This window comes from Numida meleagris, chromosome 10 (genome assembly GCF_002078875.1).
Source record: "Numida meleagris isolate 19003 breed g44 Domestic line chromosome 10, NumMel1.0, whole genome shotgun sequence".
Classification (NCBI taxonomy): domain Eukaryota; kingdom Metazoa; phylum Chordata; class Aves; order Galliformes; family Numididae; genus Numida; species Numida meleagris.
In genome coordinates this window covers 10,924,877-10,941,932 of record NC_034418.1, presented here as the reverse complement: position 1 = coordinate 10,941,932, position 17,056 = coordinate 10,924,877, and the positions used below count along the sequence as shown (strand labels likewise).

Sequence of the window (17,056 nt, the reverse complement as noted above, 5' to 3'; positions counted from 1 at the left end):
CGCTCTGGGCGGTGCCGCGCGCGGCGGGAGGGGCGGCCCCGGCGGCGCCCCCTGGTGGTGGCGGAGCGGCCGCAGTTCTGCTCCGCCCCGGCTCCAGGACGGCAACGCCGCGGGAGAGCACGGATACAGTGCGCGGATGGATGGGGAGGAAGTGGTGCGTTCTAGAACTTGACTCATTGAGACATAAGGGACCGTTCCCAGTCCCTTAGGCGTTTTTACAGGTGCTCGAGTATTTGAATAAGAAAAATGAAGTGCAAAAGATGAAAAACATTAGAAGACCTATTTATTATATCAGCATCATCTTTGGTGCAAGTCATTCTCTCTCAGGTTATCTTGCTTGTTTTTAAGTACTTGAGCTACATCATTACAAAAGCCTACTGCAAAGTAATTCAATTTTTGCTATATTAAACTAACAATCAGAATTCAAATAATAAGGCAATCATGGAAAAAAAAACAAGTTACTAAGGCCTTCGCTAAAGATTTAGAAAATGCGGTGCCATTAGCAGAAACAGGGGTTCTGCTCACTAACTTGAACAACAAGCACAGAAGTCCCACATACAGTGAAGTCAAATTTACCAGTAGTTACATGCTGTGTCGTTCACAGCTGCAGTATTTCATGTAGGACCAATGTCATCCAAGTCATTAACAGCAGTCAGAAAACACTGCGGATGAACCACATACTAAATCTTCCATCTACAAGTTCTGACATTTCCACAAGCTCTGTATTTCCATTTACTTGTACCCATGTAAGATTCATCTACTACATTCAGCAGTTTTCAAACATACATTTGGTGTTTTCACACACCAAGCGCCTGACAAAGTCTTTTAGCTGCTGCTTTCACTGATGCAGAGGAAGGAATTCAGAACACTACCTCTCACCAGCTTCTGGCATTTTAGCAATAGGCCTTTTCTTACAAATAGGATGAAGCAAACTAAAAAAATTCAAACAAAGCCAAATTAATTGTCGCATAATCAAAAGTTCACAAAGAAGGTTAAATTTTAAAAAACAAGTAACTTCCACTGGTAAAGGGTTTATTGGCATTATTTATAAAAACTTACAATTTAACTGACATCTGCAAAGCATAACAATTTCAGTTACGAAGGTTAGCAGTACAAAGCAGTCCAAACTCATCTAAATTCTCTAGAAGCTGGAATTGTTGTGACTATACCTCACTGTTAACAATGCTGTTCTTCAACTTCCTGCATCCAAATCCACAATTCTCTTGAAATACATTGGTGATGATCCTTGTTTTTTTCTTGTTTCTGTAAGATGGGAGATCAAACCATCAAGACAACCACGAAACGCAGCACAATTCTAGAAAAGCTTTCAGAATACAAACGGTTGCCACTAACCCCCCCCCCACACACACAACACACACTCACCTTTACCCGGAGTACAGCAGAAATGCTATTACTCCATCCACAGACCACACCTCTGTGTAAGGCACATGCACATGAAATGAAGTGAAAACTGCGACAGAAAATTGCACGAGCCCCAAGAAAATATCCACTTCCCAGCAAACATGGGGATTTTAATTCAGCCCTTAACTGAAACTCTTTGCTCCCTGTCAGTTGGCACTGGACGGTCAAAGGCTCTCTAGTGTTTCCCCGTTCCTTATTAGCGTAAAAACTGATTAGATTACGTGAGAGACCATTCGAATTCTTAGTGTGCACAGCACTGAAATGACACAAAGATCAGCCCCACAGGTTGCCAATTCTTCATCCCATGTTCTTTTGCAAGCCCAGTCAGGGACAAAAGCTCAAAAAATGACCTGATAGCATGTAGGATTTGTAGGAAAATTGACATTATTTACTTGTAACCTGTTGTATTTCTCAGAAAGATTAACATTTGTCCATCCTTTCTGAAATGAATAGGACCACAAAAATCAACCCATTTATTTTACTCTAGTTAAAAGATAATTAATTTCTTCATCTGTGAAATTTTGCCAGGTTCTTCTCTTGTTTAAAGTTCTTGTGTTTATATCCAGGTAACATCTCTCATTGTTCTGCATTTATTTTGGTGTAATTAAAAAATTATGTAAACTTACATACTATTTAACATACGTAAGTAATGTGTTATTGCTGGCAATACAATCTTAACTAGTTCTGAACAAACACACAGTCAATACAATGACATTTTTCCAATGTATTATGTTCAGCCTTTTCTTCACCATCACCTATTTACTGAAATAAAGGTAAATGTCAATAGAAAGATGCTGTATTTTTGTTCTGCTTACAGAACTTGCACTCTCAGTATTCATTTCCCAGTCAGGACAGCCATTTCTTTTAGGTAGGTACCATTTCTATACTGTGCAAACTTGCACAAGGTTCAGGACATAAGAGTACTTCCATATCCATTATTTGAGAAAAACCAATAGAAAACTAGTTAATTTATTTCAGGGATACATCACTATGACTGCAGTAGAATCAAAAGGGAAGGATGTGTATTTAGTATGGTTCACTTAGATACTGGGCTCCTGTTAAAGGTGACTTCAAATGAAATTACACAATTTTCAGTGATTTTACATTTATAAATACACAAGTGTATTAGGCTGCACATAGGTAACTTCATCAAGTGAATGGATACAATTTTCTTTTAACTGTTGGCATTCCTGGCTGCACATTTCTTTCACACTCCAAGTGAGCATCTCGTCTTTTTTGGAAAGATACCAAACTGTGAACAAGACCAACCCTCAGTTACTTTGAGCTAACTGAACTCAACTGTAAAACTGACTGCAGTGCTGTGAAGGAACGTTTCTTCTGAAGAACATGAATATGCACATGTTGCCTGATTACTAATATCTAATTTTCATTAGATTTTTTTTTCCATTATTGGCATTAACATGTCCAAATTATTTAGGTACTGGAGGCAACTAGCAAACAACAGGATTTAACTGAAAATAAGCGTCAGTAATGCTATGACTGAAGCTACAAGAATGTCTTAAAATTCTCAGCCATTTGTCTCCAACAGCAAGCATGGATGCTTTTTTCAATGCTCTGAACTAAAGGTAAAACCTGATCTTTAAGTTAGGCTTGTTACAGAATTAATTTTCTGGCGATACTCACATTTTTTATATGTTGGTAGCAAGTTATATTCTTCAGTTAACTGAGTATTTTTATTATGCTCATATCTATTTGAAGTGTCAGGCTTGCTTTTTCTAATTGGAGTCAAAAGAATACCTTAAAAACAACAAAATATGTATTTTACTTTGGAAAAAGAACAACAAAACTCGGGTAACGTTTTAAGAACTAAAACTTATGATATCTCCTGAGCCATATTACCATCTGAGCTTTGAGGAAAGTCTGAAAGATCTAGTTAACTTCAGAAAATGTTTAATTGCTAGAAGTAATATACTGGTGTAATGAGTTCTTAAGATGAAATAAACTGTTCTTTTCAGAATTTTTTTTTTTAATTTCCATGAGTGTTGTAGCCAGATTCATTATTTTTGAATCTGATTAAAAAAAATAAAAATCATCTACTAGCCATTACTGAAAATTAATAAGTAACAAAAGTTTTGAAATAGATCACAAAAAAGAAATCCCTGATGGGTGGGCTGATTTTTTCAGAATGGGATTTTTTTTTTAAGTAATATTAACATTCAAAAAATCTAAACACTGATTTAGAGAGTTGCTTTAGCCTATGCTAAAACTTCTAGTCATTGGTCAGTAGTCGATAAATGTATTATTTTATGACAGTACTCAAAGCTCTGCAGGATGCACCCAGAATCACCAGATTCTTTTAAAGAAAATTCCTTGTGAATTATGTAAAAAAATATGCATCTGCAGAGTAATGAAAAGAGTTAATTATAACTTACTTTATCACTATACTACAGAATATTTTAAGATGGATACTTCACCACTTACAAATGAACAGCTGTTGTGCATTATCAAGATGACCAGTTTTTAGGGGTTGGTTGAGGAAACTGAGGGAACTTACCTCACTTTTCTAACTCCACTTGTCAATAACATTATAATGCAGGACAGGTAAAGATACCTTATTTACTTAATCTTCTGATAGTCTGCTTTCTGATACTTGTTCCAGTATTGTTGTATAACTCAAGTTTTACACTTCTAGCTATTTAGCACACAGACACTCAAGCCCTTACCAGAACTCCAAGAAGGAACAGAAACAGGTATTATGGGATAACACAGCTATAATGGTATAGTAGAATTATGCTGAATACAAGAACAGTCAGATGCACTGTGCTCTGATCCTGACTACCTTTCCACATCTTAAAGCACCAACACTAAAAACAGTAGATGGCATGAAAGTAATCCTAAAAGGATTCAACAGAGTACCAGAAAATTTAATCATGAAGTAGCGTAACAGTTTCATGATTCTAGAATACCCGTTATCTGACAGATTTTTGACAGGATCCACAGAACGTTATTCTAACTCCCTATCCACAAGCTCTTGTGGTGAAGTCCTCTAAAAGAATTTCTCAGGTGTTTTTTGCACTAATTTCCAAATTAACGCCTTACTTTGGAAATCATCCTGTCTGCTCTTAAAAGGTGTCTCTACACGTGGTTTTCCTTTCTTCACTGGAGTCATCATTATTTCTAGAAAGTATAAAATGGATACCATGAAAAATGCCAGAAAACAACTATTTTTTTTTAAATGCCTCCTTCAAACCATGGGATGCACTTTTAGTTAAGATTAATTATTTGATTAATAATTATAAGCCTCTTATATCCTCAGCAGTTAATACTAGAATGAAAAAAGCTTGCTACGCAGTTCATTCATTCACATCTATTTCAACTTTGTATACTCCTTTCTATTAGTATTTGACTAACTCTGGCAAATAAGACAGTGTTGTTTGTAATGAAGATTCATCGCTGCTGCTGAAAAGTACACCAAATCCCCAAAACAGAAGTGACTAGCTCCAACCTCACCGAGCACAAATTATTGGTAAACCATGTAAAATGAGCGAGCTTACAAGAGTAGGATGATCAGAGTCAGGCCAAACAAGACTGGAACTCTAAATGCAATTTAAAACAATAAGGACAGTCACTTAAAAACAAACAAAATAATTACTCTCATAAGCTGCATGTCTTTTGTTAGAAATGGATGATTTTTGAAGTTTCTTTTTATATCTTTCTTCAGCTTCCAGAATGACTTTGTGACGGCCACACCGGTATGGACAAGTTTGCAACATCTTATTAAAAGTTCTACTATTGAAAGACAGTCCTGTTGTTGTACAACCTGGAAAAAAAAATAGAGTATTGTAGAAACAGCGGCATGACTGCTATGGTAGTCATCGTAAAATCCAGCATTTTGCTGACTATGATCTACAATACAAGAGAAAAGGAAGCAGTTAAAAATCACGGAGTAAGTAATTTCTGTAACGTCAAGTTTACTCACTGAATTGCTGTCTCTTTAGTTCTTCCTTTCTGGACTTAACAAAGAAAGACCTGAGGTACTTACCTAAACACATGAAATCTGTCATTTTAAGGGATGCAGCTGTAATCAAATTACTTTTTTCTTCCTTGATTATCTCTGAGTAGAATGATTGTTGGTCTAAATTAGGAAGGGAAAAAAAAAATAGGAAGAAAATGCAAGCTCTCTCTATCTTCTTCTGTGGGAATCACACGAGCATACCAATATTCAATTGTATTTTCTATTTGTAGATTATTAGGAAAGTTTAATTGGCATAACATCAGAAAACCCAAACAGAAATTCCTGAAGTTAAATGGATCACAATGACATTTAATTCAATGCTTACTTTTTATTCACTTTCCTAATGAAGCATATTGTTTGAACTTGAACAGACCAAAGTTACCCTGTAAACTTACATTGCTTAATGAAGTCCTATGAACATTATCAATATTTAGAATCAGATGCTCAAAGTGTGATGTACTGGAATAATACCTATTCTCTACCTTAGTAAATATATGTAAATATCAGCTTGTACCTTTGTAAAGCTACCATTCTGGCAAACACTAAACTAATGAACAGTTTTATAAATCAATAGTAAACTACGTTATAAGTAAGGATTTGATTGACCAGATCCTAATTCTGAAATAAATACCCCAGAGAAAGAAGATAAGTGCAAATCTGAAAAACTCATCCTATAACCATCTACACACATTCAACATAGAAAGCTTCAGGCAGAAGTCACTTTCACAGGCAGGATCTATCCTTGCTCCTACAAGCACAGTACAAAAGCAGTTCCCCTGCACGTTTTCTATGAAGGGCTTCCGCTTTTCAGTACAGATTGAATTCAGACTTAATTTTTAATATTTAACTGCAAGACATTTATTTGAATAGTTAAAAAAGAAAGAAAAAATATGTATTACAATAAAAGCAGAATAAATATTCCCCTGGTAAAACTGTGTACAATATAAAATTCCAAAGTTATTCAGTTATAGAATATACATAATGTATTTTGTCATCTAATGATATTTTACATCCGATAAAAAAGTAGTGATAAAAGTAAACAAAACTAATTAAAGGTTAATTAAGAACAAAATTATCTAAAAATAAGAATACGTTTAGCTACTTGTACCTGATGTGCTTGCCCATTTCATATCTTTAATAGTCTCTGCTGGTTGTTGAAGTAAGCCTTTCCTAGAAAGATTAACAATGTGAACAAATTTAAAACACACGTTTAACTGTACATTAATCCACACATTACAGAGACAAAACAAAAAACACTTAACAAAAATCAAAGAAAATTCTAAAAAAAAAAAATGCATATTCTATTTATCCCAAGTTACTGAGCTAGAAGGATGCAGCACGGTATTACCGAGTGCCTGAGATTAGCATTCTTGCAGTGCTATTCAGCACATCTGTTCCAGCATCAGGAATACATGTGCTGGTTTTCAGAGTAATTTTCCATTCTGGGTTATGCCATAATTTAGTACACATTAAACTTCCACAGTTTGTGGCACACTGCAGGTTTCATACAATGTAGCAATTGCTTTCATGCAACCAGCATGTTCCTATGGTACCACAATCACGCATTTTTTTCTGCATTATTTATCAATAGGTTTGTGTTTCAAAGATCAGAACAACAAATAAAGAAGCTGTGTGAAATTATGCCAGTTAGTAGCGAAGTAGAATTTACATGAAAGTTCTGTGGAAAATACCCTTAAAAATTTCTGTAGTAACTACAAAGTCACAATATAATATATGCTACCAAACTGTGTAAGAGTTGGGTTCAGCCAGCTACATTTAAAAAAAGCACAATAAAAATAAAACCAAATATATTCCACATACAAATTCAAGAATTAAATCTTTATTTATTCTTGCAGGCTAATGTAATTAATTTTTTGTTTATCAGTAAGAAAGATGACCATGAGAAGGAAAATGGGAAAACACGCGTTCTGTGAGACAAGTGGGTAAAGCAAGAGAACAGGAAAAGAACTGTACATATCTTTTTCTTCCCACATAGCAAAGCAATGAAGCAAGGAAGAGAAGCATAAGAAGAAAAAATGAAGTTTTCTTCCTAATTCACAGGCACTAAAACTCAAATTCTTGCAGAACATTTCTGTAACTGCTGTTCTCCTTTTAAGTGCACTTTACAGAAGTATTTTGGTTTCATCCACGCCAGCGGGTCAATTCCTTATCTAATGAATCAGTGAGAATTCGAAGGCCAAAATCTATGGATGCTTTTTCACCACTAGGTTCAAGGCATCAGAACAAAGCCTGTAACAGGCTCTCCATACTTACCATCAGAATCCTACCATTAAGAGAAAAAAACAGTTTATAGATAATGGTACTACAGAGTCTATAATCTTTGGTTTCTGATGTCAAAAACACTTGCATAAAATATTTTCCTATTGGACAACAAATGTTTACAGCTTTTCCAATTGCAGAGAAACACGAAGTTAGTAAGTGATAATTGGAAAGGCTGACATTCAATTAGGAAATCAGAATCAAGGGCAACTTACCATTTCTGCTTAGCTGCAAGATACCCACCTTACTTGAAGAACAGAATGACTTTTTTCACAAGCAGTTTTTTCATTTATACTATGACTTTGAATTACACAGTCTGCTTGCAGCTCATAAACTGAACTTGGAATATCACTCTGTTTCCTCTTTCTAGCAGAAGCATTTACTGGATTCACAGTCAGTGCAGAAGAATTTACAGCTAGAGCAAGAACTTGATCATCCAGCTTAGAGATTAACTGTGGACCACGTAATTCTTTGCGTGTTCTTTCTATATATGCTTTTGTACCACTGGGATTTGCTTCATGGGATTTTGATGCTTCAATATTGGCTTCTGAAGTCCTGTCAAACAGTCTTCCTTGCGCTCCTTCCTTTATTGAAAAGTATTTCTTATTGACTATACAAGCTCTATAAAAAATACTAAATAAATCTAATAACAAGATTAACTAGAATAGACCAGTTTATCCCCTGATTGAATTGGGAGACAACAAAACAGCTCAGCTGCCAAAGGAGTTGAAGGGGTAGTTACTAAGTTGTAGTTCGAGGTTGAAGTAATTAATTTGCTACTAATACTGATCACTTGAAAAGTTCAAAATTACCTTAAGATCCAGCCAAATAACACAAAAATTGCTGTTCCACAATCAGAGATACCATCTAGCTACACAGCACAAGGAAAATATGGAATAATGATACCCTCTTTCACGTTCACATTTGTCCATTACCTGTCCTGTCACAGCAGTACAATCATGGACATTTCAAGCATGCAAATGTTAAGATTATAAATAATAATGATCAGCAATTAAAGGAAAATCCAACTGTTGCTTTTCCAACCTAAATGATCTCAACTCTGTAGAAAATCTGATTTTATAATCAACTAAAATGGTTCATAAGAATACAGATGCTTGCATCCCCTGACTGTACTGCATACTTCTAAGTTTGTATTTCTAAGTACGCATTATGTGCAATAACAGCAAAAGCTGCAGGTTGTAGTTTCTCATACATCCAATGTTGTTTCTCATTTCCTAGCTCACAATGAAATAACTTAATGGTTTATCTCCTATAGCTCCCTAGACTCTCAGAAAATCTGTATAGTTTTATCCTACCTTGGTAAACATGCTAATCTCATCATGTTCTTTCTCAATCAAGTTTATTCTGTGCAGAATGTCTTCTGCTTTCCTCCAGTAGTTTTGCTGACTTCTTTCTTTGATTTGCATGTCCATCTCCAGCTCTTCTGCGTTCTTCACACCTAGGGACTTGTCATTTATTTTCAAGGACAGCTGTTCAGCTGTATAAAACAAAAATAAAATTGACACCCCAAGTTCTATCTCTGAATACCTTAATTTTTATTAGATTTTAGTATTTGGAGGGACAGGCCCCTCAGTAATTTACAATGCAAAATATATCCTCCTGTTAATCTAAATTTATACACACATGTTAATACACTTCAAAGATAAACTGCTGTTACAAGAGGTGAATACAGTGTTTCAGTTAAGTAATCCTTGAGCTTGCCTCACAGCTGCAGCAACCTGCCTCTGTAATGATGCTGTTCACTAAGAAATCACTTTATCATGCACTTACTCCTAACTCAGCAGTTCCTTTACTCATATGGCTTAAAAGGAAGAAAAAAAACCAAACCACTCCATACTGATGGACACTGGAAAGCACCGTATCCCCTCAGTTTTACATTTAAACAAAACTCCCAGGTACACCTCTAGTGCAAAATACATGCTTTTTACTAACTAGCACTGCATAATGCCTTCAGTACTTCAGAGAATAAAGGAAAAGTTATGTTTCTGTTTCATTGGCAGTATTACACAGTTAATAAAAAAACTAATCAGGATGACTGAAAATATAATCTGCTTTAAAAATAAATAATAAGTTTAAATATGACAAAATAATTGCAGCTTTGGTGATTACAGGCCTGATTATCCACTGGTTTAGTACTCTATTCTGTACATTTAGAGACTAATTTGGTGTGAAATCATAATATTTTGCACATCATGTACAATGGAAAACATGTTATGGACTGGACCTACACATATACGTTACACAAATGCATTATTGCAACACTGTGAAATTTTTACCTCTTCTGCCTAAGTACCATAATCATTCTACAGTGGCAATATACAGCTTTCTTGCAGAAAAGAAACATCTTTGAGTACACAGAATCACAAAGCTTTTACACTTAAAATCATCTAGAAAGTCAAAAGAAATTAAATATGGAAACCACTTCTCTAGTTTTACAAGCAGTAACAGTAAGCTTACTCATTTGTTTGCAGTTCTGCAGCACAAAAGTAGCAGCTTTGTGTAGTTCCTCATCTTGAGACTCAGTTAGTACCTGAATCATAAGTGGAAGACCATTGTTCTTGAGCAGTTCACACTGGTTTTCTTCTAAAATAGGAAGTTAAAAATGAAAATGAGTTACTTTCAACCTCATACACACTTAATTTTAGAAAGAAAAACCAGGGAACTTCTAAAAAAATTTTTTTTTTTAATTATAAAAGATTATCTTTAAGAATACTAGCATTCTGTAGTGACTCTACTACAGAGCACTCTAGATCACACAGGATGATTTGACCACAGTTCAAAACTGCTGTAAGAAACATGAAGGAGGACTACGCCAAATCACACAGCAGACATTATACCCATTTAATCATAGTCTAAAATATTTGAATTATGCTTTGTATTTCTTGACCTCTAGTCTGAATGTATTTAGAATCACAGAATTGCTCACGTTGGAAAAGACCTTCAGGATCATCAAGTCCAGCCACAACCTAACCGTACTACTCTAACAACCCACCGCTAAATGACGGCCCTGAGCACCACATCCAAACGGTTTTTAAACACATTCAGGGATGGTGACACAACCACCTCCCTGGGGAGCCTGTTCCAGTGCTTAACAAACACCACATTTACTTACATTGCATTTCTAAATTTATTGTAGAATTTTTCAAGACTAGATGAGTTTTACCCTCTGGTCCCTAAAACCAGCTCTGAATTCTTGCATAATAGCCTACTTTCTAAAACCAGTGAAGATACTATGCGTTAACAGGTCTTAAAGTTTAGAGATGGAAGCAAACTTTTTTCCTGAATATTAAATTACATTCTTTAATAGAATATTCCCTCATGTTACCAAATTTGATGAAATGATGCCATTGAAGTAGCTCATGTATGAGAATTCCATTAAAGTATTGCAGAAAAGAAAAAAATCTTACCACAGACTTCAGTACAGTGTCCAATTGTTAGAATAATGCTCATTTTTTCTCCTGCATCCAGAGTGTCATTAGACAGTAGGTTCAGCAGTTCTGACACAGTATGATACTTTGCCAAAACAACAGTCACGGCAGCTATTATTTTGAAAATAATTTGAAGAAAAATAAATCAGATAAGTAAATAGGCAGCATCCAAATATAAAATGATGTTAAAAGTAACCGTCAGCACACCTCTTTTTAGAGCCTTGGAATTGAGTGGTCTCACTTCTGTCTCACTTTCATTTCAACAACTTAAATGACCACACCTCTACTGGTGCAGTAATTCTATACACGCCATTCCTCATATCTGACACTGCCCTTTTCTCTAAATTGTAGTCCACGGAGACATGGTAGAAGATCTGACAAATAAGGGTTTCACAATGTGCAAGTTTTGCAGACCTCTGCTGAGTTTTTCCACATCCCTCATCAGTTCCAGAACAGAGCCACTACAAAAGGAGGTAGGAACATTTCCGGTAACAAGGGAAAATCTTGCTGAAACTGGGAACAGCACTGCTAGTATATGCATGCTGAAACCTATAATCCAGTCACACACCAATTTCGTTGAAACTATGCTCAAAACCAGTGCAGGTATATTCTCTCAAGGTTTTTGAAATTTTAGTTAGCGAGCACTTAGGACAGAAGCATGAAACACACTAATAATGGCCAACACTACAATTCATCAGATTCATTTCGCAAAGTCTTCTGATAGAATACACAACGACCTCATTATGCCATCACCATCCAGACAGTGAGTCGAAGTAAGGATGTTTTGCAGACATAACAGGAACCATATTCACATATCTCATTTCTGCAGCTCCATGCTTGAGCTGGTACAGATTGTTAGTGTAGACACAGGCCTACAGAAGCACAGCTCTAACTCCAGGATCCAAGCCTATCGCCATTCCCAGTACTCAGCTCAACTTACAGAAAGCTAGCACCAGTAATTTAATTTTGTTCTCAGTATAAGTTTCCTCATGTTTATTTCATCACCCCACCTCAGATTAACAGAATCATTCCCAATAGGAGTTTGAATTTTACAGGTTTTGCAATACAAACTGGATCCGGACATATGTGACTTAATTGCCTTTTATATGCATTCATACCACTTTTTCCACCAAAAGTGGATTTGAATAAAAGGCATTTTACAATTATCAAAGTAGCAGTGGTCTTTTCACTCACAGTCATTAGCAATGCAGGCATCCAGCGTCTTTGTTACTACTATTGCAAGTTTTGCACTAGAGCGACTCACGCAGGAATCATCACGCATCAGCTTGATGAGGACTTGAGCTAAGGTATCCAATCCTCCAACAGAAACAAAATATTTCTGCACAGGGGCTTAGTGAGAAAAGAAAAAAAAAAAACGTGTCTTAAGTACTACAAGTCTCAAATTGTATCAAATTGTTTTAGCATTTTGTTAACTAGGCCCATCCCTATTTTTCCATGCACTTTTTAATCATTTACATCCACATAAAGCAATATTCATCCTGAGAAATGCAGTAACTGCCTTAAGATGAAACACATGGCCCTAACACGTACATATAAATGGTAAACATTATGGCCAAGTTCCACCTAAATTCACTGCTTTCCAAGATGCAGTAATGACTTATATTTGTAAAATAAGTTTTACAAATAGTTTTTACTGACCTCTCCAAACTGTAGCCAGTGAGGCCATTCATATTCTTAAGCACAACCCAGTGTAAGAAGCAGCAACAGAATCTAGTTTTCAGTGTAATAGTTGTAAGAATAGCAAATGAATTTGCAGAGATTGACAAAAAGAAGAAACATTGAATGAAGTGCACAAAAGAAAAACTGTTTAAAGTTTTATCTGTACTTACAGTTATTTGCAACCGTGAGGCCAACAAATGAACAAATAGGACGAACTATCTCGGGCTCCATGCAACTTTCTAGCCACTCTTTCGCATACGGAAAGACTGAACAGCAAATCTTTTGATTATCTTCTGGGAAAGTAAAAATAAATAATCTCACATCCAAGCATAATGCGAAATTTCAGCTGAACAGTAAAAATGAAAACAAAACTTATCATTTACCTTTTTTTTTTTAAAAAAAAAAAAACAGCAGCACTTACCATTCTGAGGATTGTTAACACAGGCACAGAGCGTACTACAGACTGAAGACCACAGCTGATAGCAGCCATTCGTATTTTCATCTGACAGATTCAGCTCAGATGTGGAAAGAGTTGTTCTGTTTAGGAAAACAAAGCAAACAAGTTCTAAATACTGTATTACTTTTTCTGCTTGAACAGCAACTGTTTGTTTACCTGAATAACTGTAGAAGAAGACCAATGCAGCCTGTTTCTCTGACATAGGTTTGCCCACGTTCTAGAAGTGAACACATAGCACACTCAGAAGATGCAAGTAACTTGAAACAAAATCTTAATGTCAAGTCTAACTTAGGTATTTAAATTTTTCATTCCCTATGCATATTATATATCATATATTAATTTAAACTATAATTACACTGTTAGAACTACAATATTTTTTCCTATTGAAGGAAATCCCAGTAAGTGATCATTGACTTAGATTTATTTTACTTAACATTAATGACCTTTTCTAACCTAAGTGATTCTATACTTCAATTCTATTTACATGCAATCTTATCAATGAGTAATGTTTTCGTAAAATTAAGTGTTCCAAATTTCCATAAGACAGTTTTGCAAACATAGAAAGGAAACGTGAGTAAAATTTGTGTTGTAACACAGAAAAAAACACTTACTATTATTTGAAACCAGTGCTAAGATGACATAAACAGACATTCTTTTCAAGTTCACACCAGAATCCTTATTCATTAAAAATAAAATGAGCTCCTCAAATAATGTAGAAGTACACAAAGTTTGTTGGCAGTAAACTGAAACCAGAAAATAAAAACCATTAAGTCCTAAAGCACGCTATTTATAATCTTTAATTAGTTTGTTAATACAGTAAATAGATGCTCAGTTGTATCCAATATGTGGTGAGGGGAGTCAAAACAGGCCTACAAAGGGACTCAGGTCTTCCTCCTGCCATCAGTTCTAAATTATCTTGGTCCCAGGCAAACTTCGGAGCAGCCTATATGTCACTACTCTTGTTAATGAGGAAGCAGAGCTGTCTGTCGTCATACAGACATGCTGGCTTCACAGATCCCGTAGAGACAAATATTAACCCTAACCCTATTTCTTCAAATCCAGAGCTGGTCAATGAAATAGCAGCACATATGCTGCCTTTCATATATGATTTTTGATACAAAAAATAATGGAGACAAAGCACAAGCAGATATATAACACAATCACAATCAACTTGGAAATATACATAGTAATGTTTATTACCATTACTTTCTATTATCATTCCCAGTGTAAATAAAGCTGCTTCCTTCACTATGCCATAAGCACTTGACTTTGCAAGATCATTTATAAACCCCAAACCACCAATTTCTTGTAAATATTCACTTGCTTCACCTACAACAGGAAAAAAAAAGAACAAAAATTAAAATTTTGCTTTTGTTACTGTGCAAAAAGAAAATCTTAGGATTTTATAGCTTCTTAAGTTTTACATCCTTTGACTAATGTTTTTTCTCCCCACAACGACAACCAATTTCTTAACATACACTGCAAATGGAAATGACTGTATTGCTTCTAATGGAAAATATGGTTCTTACTGTTTTGTTGACAAATTGAATAAATAGTGATCAAAGCCTCTTTCTGAGATGAAGGGCAGTCCATCTGGTATTTAAGGCATTCAAGCAGTAAGTTCAGATCTGTTTTCATATCTAGAAGTAAACAAAAAGGAAGATTCACATGAATTGTTATCTTTTCTTTATATAAATTCATTTAGTATTAAAGTTCCCCAAAACTTAGCACGGATATGTAATCTAAAGAAAAAAAAAAAAACAAGCAAAGCATGGAGCTACACTTTTATACATCTATAAATAACAAGCATAACCTAAAGATATCCCTATCCATAGTGATTTGAGCATGATCCATAGTTAGTTGTTTGAACATTGCTTTGCTAAAAGTAGCAGCCTCATTTTTTTATTTCTGGTCTTTAATTGTTATTTCATTGTAAACATCAATAACTGTTAGTAAATGGGATATAAGTTACTAAACATGTTTTCCACTTGCGAGTTGCATTAAGTATATTTAGTGAATAGAATAATACAGAATCATGAAAATCTGAGTGCATTAGGAAGAGAATCCAGGAGGATTAGGCTAAATGGCAAGGCCTGCTATATGGTGTTTATTTAAAGAAGACTGAATCACTTAGCACAAGAGGTAGCACCTTGAATCAGATTCTTAATGTTAACAGGTTAATACAAAGCACTTGGGCAAATACATACAACCCCAAGGAGATAAATGACTATTATAACCTGCTTCTTAGACTTCTGTTATAATGAAATGACTACTTTGATGAGTATTTACTAACTTGGCAGCAGCATATTGTAGATCTTAAACATTTGTACACTTGTGGGTTTCTTTAAAAAAATAAAATACTAGAAAAACATGGATAAATAGTAGCAGGAAAGTGACTTTGTGGTAATATTATTTATTGTTTGAACAAGGCAGGAATGTGAAAATTTGACAAGGAAGAAGAACATTTCCCTAACAGTTTACTCTCCTTGGAGAGACTTATCACAATCTACAGAAACTTCATAAGAAAAGATTCAGGTAATAATGGAAAATGATTTCAGGTATCTTACCACACTGCGTTTTCTGCACCTTTTGATTTTCCATTTTTGGTTGTATCCCTGTTCTTGTTCTACAATAGCAAGGAAAAAGCATTTTCCTTTTGTTTAGATCAGCAGTGTCTGTAGCGTCATACAGAATAAGTTAGATAACTTTTTTTCAAAATAGACTCTTTTACAGCTTTCAAGTTTTACGCTATCATCTGACACACAAATAGTTTAATATGGTCTTGCATGGCAAAGCCTTCCTTTAGAAATACTTTATTTCATACTGACAGTATTTACACCTACTGCGTTATGCCAATGGCTTTTAAAGTTAACGTTTTGCAGCAACGTGAGTGATTCCATACTGCCGTTGTAGGTTACCAGAAAACATCTACAATTAGAAAAATATACCTATCTCTGCCATTTATCACAAATCTCCTCAAGTTTTCCTCACAGCAGGCTGCCAATTTTGCCATCAGCCAAAAGGCAGTGAGATCATCAGATAATGTTACATAACCAAGTCTGACACCCAGTTTAAAACCATCCATGTCTTACTGCAACTAAACCGGAACTGTATTGCTTTATCGGTATTGAAAACAAAGGCCATAACGAGCAGGAACGCTGGCACCGAGTACTTCTTACACTAAGATTTTATTTTAGCTCACCAAAGTCATACACAAAATCTGTAAAATGAAAAAATCCACAGCACTGATTCTACATCAACCTGGTATGCTGCATTTCTGATTCGGGTGAAGAGCATGCAGTGCTACGCCTAGGTGTGGAAGCAGAAGGGCAGCCAAGGCTTGCTGGCACTCCTTGCTGCTTATTCCAGGCCACGATCCTGTGGTGCACTGGGATGAACTGAAAGGCACCCTCAACTAAACTGCCCACCCGGGAGCCAAAACACACCCAGGCAGATCATGCCATTTTCCTTAACCACGCTCCAAATCCCACACACGAAGAAAGGCTGATGTAACTGATTTAAAGCTCTCAATAATGGCTTAGCTCCAGGTGGAAACTGCATCAGTAATAAAGCCACCGTAATAATAGATTAGCTATCCTTCTCGAAGTAGGGCAGCAGCTTTGAGAAATATCAGTGTTTTCCTGACGACAGCAGCCAGCCCCGCTTCCCATTTACAGCTACCGACGCCCCAGCTCGGCTACCTGCCGCCGCCACCTGAGGAGAGCGCTCCGCCCCTGGCGCGCGCTGTTCCCGCCCCGCCCCGCCCGCCACAACCGGAGCCCGGCCCGCCCC

At 35.9% G+C, this 17,056-nt stretch overlaps 1 protein-coding gene and 1 long non-coding RNA gene across 10 annotated transcripts; one reads left to right on the top strand and one right to left on the bottom strand.

Annotated features, from left to right (window-relative positions):
• Window positions 13–8,187, top strand: LOC110404274. The gene is made up of 4 exons (XR_002442134.1): window positions 13–154; window positions 2,861–3,008; window positions 5,105–5,329; window positions 8,049–8,187. It is a non-coding gene; the product is annotated as an uncharacterized LOC110404274 (long non-coding RNA).
• Window positions 262–17,020, bottom strand: TERB1 (telomere repeat binding bouquet formation protein 1). 9 transcript variants are annotated; one of them, XM_021408356.1, is made up of 18 exons: window positions 16,966–17,020; window positions 15,832–15,890; window positions 14,794–14,904; window positions 14,465–14,593; window positions 13,876–14,007; window positions 13,421–13,481; window positions 13,229–13,344; window positions 12,978–13,100; window positions 12,322–12,477; window positions 11,107–11,238; window positions 10,157–10,282; window positions 8,995–9,176; window positions 7,922–8,262; window positions 6,507–6,568; window positions 5,426–5,518; window positions 5,036–5,203; window positions 4,483–4,560; window positions 262–3,180 (listed from the first exon to the last, which is right to left on the bottom strand). In XM_021408356.1, the coding sequence occupies exons 2-18, from the start codon at window positions 15,863–15,865 to the stop codon at window positions 3,023–3,025; spliced, it is 2,202 nt and encodes a 733-aa protein (XP_021264031.1). In that variant the 5' UTR covers window positions 15,866–15,890; window positions 16,966–17,020; the 3' UTR covers window positions 262–3,022. The 9 variants fall into 9 exon arrangements, with proteins under 9 accessions (XP_021264031.1, XP_021264030.1, XP_021264029.1 ...); XM_021408355.1 differs by lacking the exon at window positions 16,966–17,020 and having other exon boundaries at window positions 262–1,263; window positions 3,067–3,180; window positions 15,832–16,933; XM_021408354.1 differs by lacking the exon at window positions 16,966–17,020 and adding an exon at window positions 16,526–16,933.